Raw genomic sequence first — 10982 nt, forward strand, 5'->3', positions numbered from 1 at the left:
AGCGAGTAACACGTTAACAGCCAAGCAGTTACAAGCAAATTCAGAAAGCAAGCGACTCAGAAATGGGTACAACTGATGCATACAGGCATTTGTCAGCGCTTTTCAGTAAAGAAAAATTTCAGAGCCCCACTGCTTTTTTGGAACCGGTTCATTGTTTTAGGAGTTCAGAAAGCACAGTGACAGTATGACAGTGAAACCCAGGAAGCAACCACACTGCCACATGGGAAAAGAAAAACCCACTCACTTCGTCTGGTCTGAATCTTTAAGATACAATTTTAAAGTATGTTAATGAGAGACATTCTCACAACCAAACTTGGGTTTTCAGTTCAATTTAACATACAGTATGCATCCTATTGTGTGGGGCGGGGACGGGGCAGAAAGAGAAAGCACAGGCTCAGGTGTAGTTTGAATTCCCAACTTGCTGGCTGTAGACCGTTAGATCAATTAAACTTCTCAGCTTCAACTTCATTAGCTAGGAAAAGGAGTTATTATCGCCCAGGTTGCGTGGTTTTCTGAATTAACATGAAATCAAATATAGCATCAAACACTATGGGCGGCAAAGAGCCATAAACTTTAAAAAGTCATAGTGCTGGGTCAGATAGTACAGTGGGTAGGAGGCAAAGCTGACTGGGCGTCCATCCTCAGAGCCACGTGATGGCCCAGCCCTACCAGGAGTGATCCTTGAGCACCAACACGTCAGCCCTAAAGCAAGGCCAAAATAAAAGCAAGTTTTCCCACCTAAGCACAAGGCTTTGTATTTGGGCCAGATCGCCATGATTGGGGGGGACTCAGGGAGGCAGGAGGATGAGGCATGATGATTCTGAACTTGGGGTTTCGAGAGTTCCACGGGGCAGTTTCTATCCCAGCCCCTAAGCTCCCCTGGAGTTTTCTTCCTGACCTGGCATTGGAGACTGTGGCTTCTCAGAAAGATCACTGCATGACTTAACTGTAAAAGGGAGGCAAGACACTAAATTGCAGTGTTTTTAAAGACGGCCTTCTTCAACCTTTGCACACCAAGGGCCGCCTCTGGCCTGCACCTGTCCATGGAAGGGGCTGTCAACGTCCTACCCCTGCAGCCAGCACTGTGCAGGGACTGGTGGCTGAAGACTGCTGTTCTTGAAGGGGAGGACAATATGATTTAAAAATCCAGGATTATATGTCTTGTGTCTGTAAATAGATAAAGCAATGTCCCCTGGCACTGAGGAAGGGGCCACGTGGGACAGCGTATTCTCTGCACGCTGGAGGGCCCTCGGCCTGGACCCCTGGTGCTGCAAGCAGAACAACAAGCAAAACACACTAATAATTGGGCACATACACTTTAATAATGAGGCTTGAGTTCAATCATCTTAAATATCAGGCATTAAGATACAGTCGGGGAGACAATCCATTACAGAGTTTGAACATCTCAGCGATGTGTGTCTGCGGGCTGTGACTGTCCCCAGCTCTGGATCAGCCGGGCAAGGACACTGAAGCACTTATGTGTGGAAACACTGATCTTCTTAAAAGGCACATGGAGGTTCTCTTAACGTGGGGATGGGGGAGAGATCACACTTCTTCTTCCATTCCTCCCGGATCATCTACATGCCTTTACACCACATCTGGTAGCTTTCTAAGATCAAAATACTCGGGCTGATTCTCTTAGGCTCAGGTCTGGGCAACAGGCCTCAACGCCAAGGCCTTCACGGACGCGCTAACCTCACTAAACAGTCTGTTCAATAGCAGGAAACACAGCCAGACTTCTCTCTCTCTCGCTCGCTCTCTCTCTGTCCCTACTAGCCAAAAGTCAATCAATTTAATTAGAATTTTAAAAATCAAAACTCAGAGTTCCTGTATCAGAAAGGAGCAAAGAAAACCACTTCTGCTCTTGCAGTTTCAAACACACAACAAGGCAGTTACTGAAGGAGGAGAAATTACAAATTGGTTAAAAGGCAAAACATATCCTTGAAATACTGACGTGACAAATGTCAACAAGCATTCCAAAATTCACAGTTGAGTCAGTGGTGAGAACAATCGTAAGCGAGATCACAGTGGTTTCAGCTGTCTTGGGAGCCAGCTTCCCAAGGAGACTGTGTCCTGCTGGCTGGGTTGGCACCCCGCGGTGCTAGCACCTACCATCAGAGCCCAGGCTCAGCACCGGAAGAAATCATTGGCCCCTTGCTGGGAGTTTCAAGTCACTAGGGCACTCTGCGGGGGATAAAGGCCTTGACATCTGGACTGGAGATAAGCAAAGCACTTGTTTTCCAACTGGGAGTCCACTTGGATGCTGTCAAGAACCCCCGACAGGAAGGCACAGAGTCCACTGGACAGGCGTTGACGGAGTGGGCGCACCAAACACAACTTCAGATGACCGGAGAGTCGTGGAGAAGCGTCTTTCTCCCAGGCTCTGGCTGGTGCAGGGAACACCTGGCTCCGCGTGGCTATGGCTTCTGAAAGATGATCACTGGGCTCCCTGACACAGGAGATGACAGCGCCCAGAGAGGTAACTGCCAGAGGCCACTGCCGCCTGAAATTCCGAAGAGTGGCCTGGAAACTGAAAGGATGTAAGGCAGAGTTTTGTACGATGCATAGGTCGGGCTCCGGCCGAGAGAGGCGGACCGGGGAGACGCAGGTCGGCGAAGGAGCACGGGATGTCCCTGGCGCCGCTGGCTGGCTGCCAGGCTGTAAGTTTTCCTCTTCCTCAGCTGTCGACTGATGGAGGAGACAGGAGCTGGCCAGGGCTGGGCCATGACTGCGGGGACATAAATTTCCTGCCTATTAATAGTCTCCCACCACCAGATGTACGGCCTCTCCGGCCCTCCCGGCCGGGGCAGAAATGTCTCCGGGGCCAAGAGAGGGTCACCCCGCACCTTGGCCTACAGTGGACACAGACACAGACACAGACGAAGACGGTTTCTCGGCTAACGACCCCAGAACGTTCCCGAGAGACTTTCCCTGGGGAGGGGCGGAGAGTCCCACCGGCCCCCGACCTCAGTAGCAGACACGCAAGACACATGCAGAGCCCACCCGCGGGGAACGCCCGGCGGGGGGGCACGTACGGCACGGCCGGGGCTCGGCTCCCGGGCTCAGACGAAGTGGATCCAGCTCTCCTCGCACTCGCCGGGCGGCAGGCGCAGCGGGTGCTCGCGCACCGTCAGGCTGTAGTCGCGCCCGTCGTTGTTGTCCCAGTACTCGGCGCCGGCCACGCGGTAGCGCAGCGCGAAGTGCACGCGGGCGCCGCGCGCCAGCACGAAGGGCGGCACCGGGAAGGCGAAGGCGAACACGTCCTCGGCGCCCGCCGCGCCCGCCGGGCCGCGCCAGCGCGCCGCCGCCTCGTGCGCGCGGCGCCAGCCTGACAGCGTGTAGCGCACGGCCACCTGCTTCTCGAAGGCCACGTTGCACACGCGCACCGAGCCGCGCACGCCCAGGTCCGAGCAGGTGACGCGCTCCAGGCACACGCGCTGGCGCCGCACGCGCTCCCCGAAGCCGGGCGCGTCGACGGGCGGCGCGAAGTCTGGCACGAGGCAGCGCAGCGTGAAGGCGGGCGCAGCGGGCGCGGCCAGGCGCGACAGCACGTGCGGGGGCACGGCCGGCCGCTCCCCGGCGCGGAACAGCCGCACCTGCGCCAGCTCCAGCCCCAGCGCGTCGGCGAAGCGCACGCGGAGCGGCCGGCCGCAGCCCGCGCCCGGAGGCCGCCGCTCGGGCGAGCCGGGCAGCGAGCGCGCGCGCCGCGGGGCCCCGGCGCCCGACCCGGCCCGGGAACCCGCGCCCGCCGCGCCGTCCGCCTCCGAGACGCAGCTGAGGCTCCGCGGCCCGGGCCGCCGCGGCCCCGCGCCCGCCCCCGCGCCGCCGGACATGGCCCGGCCCCGGCCGCGCTCCGGGCCGCCGCGCTCCGCGTCCTGGCGCCCGCGCCGCTCGCCGGGCCGCCGCCGCCCGGCCCACGGCGCCCCGCCCCTCGTGACGCCGCCCGGGAGGCGCGCGGGCCCGTCACGTGTGCTGCGGCGGCGGCGACACCGGCGGCCGCGTCCGTCCGTCCGTCCGCGGTGGGTGCGTGCATGCTCGGGGCGCGCGCGCGCGCGGGGCCGGGGACGCGGGGGCCCAGGGAGGCGCCGCCGCCGCCGCGCCCCGCAGGGCGCCGGGAGGGGGGCGGCCCCCGCGACCGCGGAGGCTCGGGGACAGCCCGCCCCGCCAGACCCCGCCTCCGGGCCCTGCGCCCCGGCCCCGCAGCCCCCCGGCGCCGCGGCCTGCTGCGCGCGGGAACCGCGGCTCACGCGGCGCGCTCGCGTCCCCGGGGAAGGCCGGGAGGGGAGGGAGCCCTGCGGGCGGGAGAGAGCGGGGGGGGGGGCAGGGCCGCCTGTGTCGGCACCCCCGGGCCCCCGCCCCGCGCCCCCCGCTCCGGGGAAACGTCAGCGTTTGTCTGGATCAAATGAAGCCGGTATCTGCACCGTGGGAAACGCGGCTGAGTCCCACCTGTTTCCCCGGGTTCAGGAGCCCCCCGGGTCGTCCCCCACCGCCAGGGCAGGAACAGCTGCGGGTCAGGGCGGCTTCCCCAGAGAGGCGCAGCGTGTGCAGGACAGGCAGGGCTGGGGGGGTGGGGAGGTGACGGCTGGCGGGGAGGCAGGAGTCGGTCCCACGCGGCCTCCCGTCCTGGCTTCCTCCTGGCCAGGCGCTGAGTGTCCACGGGTGACCCCCGCGGCTTTGCACTGACGCCGGCCTCATGAGCCCAAGGGGGGTGCACGTGTAGGGACGGGGAGGGGGCGGTCCTTGCGGGCTCACAGTGTGACTTTGTATCCGCTCTGGAAAGCCCACAGGAAAGGGGTCAAGCGTAAGTAAACTTGAGGCAGCCCGTCCCCACGGTGGGTTTCAACACTGCGTCTTCGGAAGCGCGCGGGCCTGCCGCTGTCTCGGCCCCAGCTCCGGCGGGGAGGAGCCTTTCCCAGCAGCCGGGGACAGCCCAGCCGCCTTCCCAGCTGTCAGTGCCTTGCAACAGATTGAGCAAGAATATTTCAAGACCTACAGACAAGGTGGTGTAAACTTTGAGGACGGTCCCACCCAGCCGTGTTCCGGCTCTGGGCGCCTCAGGTCCGTCCGTGTCGCGTGCGTGACTGGTGTTTGTTTTTCAGACAGTCCCTCAAGCCCTAGGTGATGACCAGCTGTGTGAGTCTTTCAAGGAAGGGCATAGGGTGAACGAGGCCCAACAGAGAAGCAGGTAACCCCTTTGTTTCCTGGTCTCGTCTTTCGAAAGTGACACCGCAGCCCTCAGAGTCAGTGTGGGGGCGGGGGGGGGGGGGCAGTGTGGAGGAGGCGCAGATGGTTCAGAGCAGGTGAGCAGAACTGAGTAACTGGCACGTGCGCGGACCCGCGGTCTGGGCCAGGCCCTGGGATGGGGAAGGATGGGCAGGTGGGTGGAGCTGGCGGGTGGGAGCAGTGTCAATAGTGATGGCTTTGACTTCTAAAACCCGGAGGGGCCACACTGTCGACCTTCCCTGCAGCCGCACACAGCCCCCCCCTGCAGCCGCACACAGCCCCCCCCCACGCCCACACCCACGGCCCTTCAGTGAATTCAGACAGTTCCTGAGTGTGGCTGGACCCTCTGGGCAGTGAGAGCTTCAGCTTCCTGGAAGGTGCTTTTGCCTCCGCCTCTTTCGCTGTTTGGTTTCCATTACTGGGAGGTCTTCCTTCCTTCTAGGGGAGGGGCTGGGCGAGGTAGGGGGCACCCGGCTCTGCACGCAGGGCTCAGGGGGACACCCAGGCTGCCAGGGACCGAACCTGGTTGGTCCTGCTGCTTGCAAGGTCCACGCCCTCCCCGCTGCACTGTCTCTCCCGCCACGAGATAGGCACCTGCGTGAAATGCCACCTTCTTGGTGAATAAGCGGGAAGGTAGCTTTTTCAACTTGGTGGGTGTGAGAATCTGCCTCGGAATGAATCGCCCGCACCAGCCGAGCTGGGATGGGCACCCGGGCGGCCCACGCTGCCCTCTGGCTTCCCTGTGTTCCATTCCTGGTGGGGCAGAGTCCTTCCCACAGCTGACCACTCAGAGCATGCCATCTGCCCGGGGTTCCAGGGTAGACCAGATCTCCCTGCTACCTTTGGGTCAGGGCCCAGGCCCGGGAGTTCCGGTGCAGGACAGACCTACCCGGCACCTTTGGGGTGGGGCCTTGTGAGGCCTGTGCTGTCCCAAGCCCTCCAGGCCCCCTGGTGGCCCTCTGTCCTGTCTGCCGAGCTGCCCCTCCAGACAGTCCTGTCAGAGTGTTGGGCTCACCTGGTGGCCCCCAACCTAGCCCCCAACTCTGTCGGAGAGAACATCCTCTGCACGACACTCAGTGGGCTCAGGACTGTAACAGAGGACATGCAACAGGGAGTGGGCAGGGCTGGGTATGCTGACTGGCCCCGGTGGTGGCCGTCCCCCCCGCAGAGCGCGGGTGGCAGCGACCGTGACCGTGCCATTCAGGCTCCGGCCATACGGGTGAAGAGGGCAGAGCGCGTGCCGCGCTGGCAGACACTCTGGGTTTGGTCCCCGGCCCCCATATGATACCCCGAGCCCTGGCAGGAGTGATCCCCGAGCACCCCCCCCCCGTGTGGCCCCAAACCGGAAAGAGACGTTTGTGGGGACGTGTTCTGCGCACGGATGCTCACGGCCAGCCGTGCGGCCTCTGATTCGGCCTTGTCTCCACAGCCGAGTGACCGCAGGCCCGACATGGAGCAAAGCGCAGCCACCAAGGAGCTCGGGAGGACAGAGGCCGGGCACGCCCCAGGCCGCCCAAGCGCCGTCTCAGCCCAAGAGCAGCCTCGGCGGGGGGCCCCGCGCCCAGAGCAGCGCCCCCAGAGCAGAGCCAGGCGCGGGGCCGGCTGGCAGCAAGATGTTCCTGGACTTTCAGTCGATGAAGATCATCAAGGAGGACGCGGACCAGGACAGCGCCAGCGACCTGTCGGACTCGGAGCGGGTGCCCATCGCGCCCTCGCCCCTGGCCCCGCCCACGCTCAACCTCCGGGCCGAGGAGATCGACCCCTTGTGCTTCGAGCGGCCCCTCGGCCAGGCGGGGCCTGAGTACCAGTACCCCGACTTCCTCCCGTCCCCGTTTAGATCCTGGGACCTCCGGGACGCGGCCATGCTCGCGGGGCCGCGGCCGGGGGGCGCCCTGGGCCGGTTCATGGAGCGTCTGGTGCAGCTGGAGCGGCTGCAGGAGCAGACGCTGCACTGGGAGCGCACCAAGGCGGCCAAGGGCCGGGCGGCCGCGGGCCCTGGCACTCCGGGCGTGCTGAAGAGCCCAGGGAGAGGCAGGCTCCTGGCCGCTGCCCTGTCCCGGCCTCCCCAGGAGGGGCCCTGCAGGCCCGTCCCCCTCCGCAAGAAAGGCCCGCCACGGGCCGAGCACCCTGGACCCTCGCCCGGCACCTTGGAGCCGTGCCCCCGAACGGGGGATATGCCGCGGAGCCGCCGGGCGTTGGCCCCAAAGCCACCCTCCGAGGGCTCGGCCGAGGAGAAGCGAAGGAAGCCCAGCAAGGCGGCCCGGCTGCAGCGCTGGGAGCCGCCCGGCGGGGGCGAGGGCTCGGCGGGGGCAGCCAGCAGGCTGGAGAGCAATGGCAACCTCCGTGCCCCCCGGCCTCCGGCTGGCCCCCTGGAACCTGCGGACCCCAAGGCCCCCAGAGCACAGGCCCACGCCGGGCTCAAGAAGAAGGGGAGCGTGGGCCCCTGCATACTGGCCCCTGTGTCCGGCGAGAGGCGGCCGCGGGCCAGTGGGGCCAAGCCAGCGGCCTCGGGAGCCTCGAGACGCAAGTGAGCGCAGCCCCCGACCCTGCAGCCCACCCTGTGCCCTCCTCAGCCACTGGGAGGCGGGAATGGCAACTCCGAGAGCGACGGGGGGGGGGGGGGGTTCCAGGCCTGGGACGCCGAGAGGGTCAGGCCGCTGAGGCCACGGCGTTCTCGGCGCCTGGGTGCCCAGTGCTGCCCTCGCCTGGCTCGACGGTCCGGGTGAGAGTGGGCGCACACTCGCAGGCCGGGTAGCTGAGGGAGCTCCGGGGTGCAGGGCAGCGTGTGGGCTGACCCCGTCCCCTGTGGCGGGCGGGTGACAGGGACTGGCTGTAGTGGGCAGGGCTGCAGCGGGCAGGGCTGTAGTGGGCAGGCCGGGAGGGAGGAGGCTGGGGTCGGATCTGAGTGTCCTCAGCCCCCGCCAGGCCCGCGCTTCCCAGCGTCCGAGGGGGCAGTTTTCTGGTGCTGCTGGGGGGTTCCATTGGCCGGGGGATGCCCGGTTGGCTGCCCGCCTGCCTGTCCGTGAGCGGGTTCGCCCCGGATGAGCCTCTGTGTGTGTGTGTGTGTGTGTGTGTGTGTGTGTGTGTGTGTGTGTGTGTGTGTGTGTGTGTGTTCTGTTTCTTCACCTTCGGGTTGGTGAGAACTTGCACCTTGGAAACTGTGGAGCAGCCTGAGGACAGGTGGCAGCTCGGTGCAATGGTGGCCAGAGGTCACGGCACAGCGTCTACACCTGCTGGACGGCCGGCGCGCGTCTTACGGCAGTTGTTTCCTGCCAAGACCTTTCCAGGCTTTCCCAGGCCCTGTCGACCGTCTCTCGCACCCTCCCGGAGAAAGCGGATCCGATGCTCCCAGCTGCCAGTTTTCCGGGCCTGGTGCAGGGGCACTGCTGCCGACTTCTGCTCCTGCAGTGGCCTTGGCCCTGTGCGTGTGTGTACATGTGTGTGCACGTGTGCATGCGTGTGTACTTGCGTGTGTGTGCACGGCTACAGAGCACGCTACTGCCCTCCTTTCTCCGTGGTTCTGAGCGGCCCTCCCGTGGGTAGATCAATCCTGTGTGTACAGCTGGCATCTCGTGGTTCTTCCTGTGCTGCTTGGGTTCAGCTCTGTGACGTTTAGAACTGCTCGATCCTAGGGTGCATGCCACAGCCAGGGACATCCCTGCTCTAGACCTTAGTACGCATGCCGCATCCGGGACTTCCCCTGGCCGGATCACAGGGGACGTGCAGTTCCCGAGACACCCCTGGCCAGGATCAGGGAGCATGCAGTTCCCTGGCCTAGACCTTAGGGTGCATGCTGTGTCCGGAACACGCTGATTTCACCCCACGATGCATGCTTTATCCACACACACCCTCCCGGGTCTCGACACTACGGCTGTGTTTGAGGCCACACGGGCGCTGCTGGAGACGCATCTCAGCGGCAACGCCCTAAGGAGGATGCTCCGAGCTCGCGCCACGTCCGTTCGTCTGTCCAGGGTCTCGGGACTGGGGCCAGCTTCTCCCTGGGGCCCTCGTCGACGCCCCTGTGCGCCTGACGTCTCGGCCTGAGGAGGCCTCAGGAGCGGGAGCAGGCGGTGCCGCTCGCCACAGAACAGAAGCACAACCTCAGGCCCTGGGTTCCGACGTGGGCCGGGGACTCGAGCACAAACTGGCGGGCGCCCCCCGGGCCACTGTGGGTCGTGTGAGCCTGGAGACGGTCGCGTGTCTAAGAAGTGCCTCGTTTCTGGGGAGTTGTTTACATACATGTTGCGTTCAAACCAATGAAAATCACCCTGGGGGGACCCAAAGAGCCGAGTGGGTCAGAACCAAAGTGTCCGTATTCGCTGCCAGGACGTGGGCTACTAGCTTGGCACGGCCCGGAGGGCAGAGTGAGGCAGGAGCTCGGCCTCAGCCAGCCGCTGGACACAAGGGGCCTCTGGTGGGTCTTGCGGGGGGCTCTGGGTGCGAGACAGTGGCCCCGGGCTCGGGGGTACCCTGCCCGTCTCGGCCTGCCATGGAAGCGTGGCTCGGGTCTGCCATAATAAACAGCACCGGCCCTGTGTGGACTGTCCTCCTTTCACTCGCGCTCGCCCTGCGGGGAGCCCCTTCTCGCCGGCCGGCCGGGAGGGACTTGGCTCCAGAGCTTGCGACCTCAGCTTCGTGCCCGCCTCCCGCCGCCTTCGCTCTCCTGCCTTGCGGTGCTGGGAGGAGGGACCCAGCCCCAGGGCCGCCTGGTCAGAGGAGCCCCTTGCCAGCCGCCGGGGCAGTGCCCCAAAGGCCCTCACGCCCCTTCTTGGGGGGCGGTGGGTCAGGAGGTAAAGGGGGGGTTCTTAGCAGAGTCGGGCGGCTCAGGCCAGCCCCCGCCCCGGCGCCCCAAAGAGGGGCAGAAGGCACCCCAGATGGGCTGGGGGCAGGGCCGGCCACTTGGCAGGGACAGGCTTCCAGCTGGCCGGCGGCCCAGCCCCCGGGCTCCGGCTGGCGTGAAGGGCCGACTCCTCGGGGCCCGGGGCTGTCTGTGCCCACACACGCCGTGGCTCTGGATGCGGGAGCCCACGTCTGATCTCCAACACCACAGGGTTCTCCAGCAGCACACGGGGGGTGCCAGACCCGGAGACACCCACTGTAACCGTTGCCCACCCCGCCCTGTGGCTTTGGTCACCGTGTGCAGGGGAGGCGCGGGGGCCCTTGGGGACGGGCTCCGGCAGCCAGGAGGGTACCGGTGCGGGTCCTGCTGCTTCTGCCGTGAGAGCAGGCTGGCCAGAACCACACTGGGCAGGGGGCCCGATCAGCCCCGCACCCGCCCTGCAGTGGCTGCTTCTCGTTCGCTTGTCAGGGGATACCCAGGGGTGCTCAGGGACTGCTCCCGGCCATGGCCCGGTGTGCTCGTGGTGGGGGCAGTGCCCGGCCCAGCGCCATGGTCGCCTCAGGTCAGCCTCGCCCAGTTCCTGGCCCCGGTCCCAGCACACGGGTTCTGTAGGACCCTCCCGAACTCCACTCGCACGTCCCTGTGTTCGGCGAGTGACACTTGAGCAGGGCAGAGGCAGAGGAGAGGCAGGTCCCAGCACTCCGGCGGGCGGGCCCAGGGCACTGTCTCCCGCGGGCTGTCCCTCTACCCACGGGCCGGCACCTCCTGTGGCCCGACTGCGGCCCCAGCAGGGCCACCGTGCCAGGCGAGCGGCGCTGAGCCCGGAGGAAGACCGAGGCGGGGACTCCCCCATGCCCCCTTGCCCCTGTACTTGGGGGTTTGGCTTCACAGGTCGGTGCCGGGGGATGCCGGGGTCCCG

General features: G+C 65.0%; 2 protein-coding genes across 3 annotated transcripts; one reads left to right on the plus strand and one right to left on the minus strand.

Annotated features, from left to right (window-relative positions):
• Positions 1–203: 203 nt before the first annotated feature.
• On the minus strand, positions 204–6675 carry PPP1R3D (protein phosphatase 1 regulatory subunit 3D). The gene is made up of 4 exons (XM_055139960.1): positions 6613–6675; positions 4171–4292; positions 3036–3972; positions 204–2728 (listed from the first exon to the last, which is right to left on the minus strand). The coding sequence occupies exons 1-3, from the start codon at positions 6673–6675 to the stop codon at positions 3063–3065; spliced, it is 1095 nt and encodes a 364-aa protein (XP_054995935.1). The 3' UTR covers positions 204–2728; positions 3036–3062.
• FAM217B (family with sequence similarity 217 member B) lies at positions 3916–9760 on the plus strand. 2 transcript variants are annotated; one of them, XM_055137415.1, is made up of 4 exons: positions 3916–4023; positions 4781–5000; positions 5100–5185; positions 6653–9760. In XM_055137415.1, the coding sequence occupies exon 4, from the start codon at positions 6837–6839 to the stop codon at positions 7752–7754; it is 918 nt and encodes a 305-aa protein (XP_054993390.1). In that variant the 5' UTR covers positions 3916–4023; positions 4781–5000; positions 5100–5185; positions 6653–6836; the 3' UTR covers positions 7755–9760. The 2 variants fall into 2 exon arrangements, with proteins under 2 accessions (XP_054993390.1, XP_054993392.1); XM_055137417.1 differs by having other exon boundaries at positions 3955–4019.
• Positions 9761–10982: the final 1222 nt, after the last annotated feature.

The sequence above is a fragment of the Sorex araneus genome, chromosome 5, assembly GCF_027595985.1.
Source record: "Sorex araneus isolate mSorAra2 chromosome 5, mSorAra2.pri, whole genome shotgun sequence".
NCBI classification, from domain to species: domain Eukaryota; kingdom Metazoa; phylum Chordata; class Mammalia; order Eulipotyphla; family Soricidae; genus Sorex; species Sorex araneus.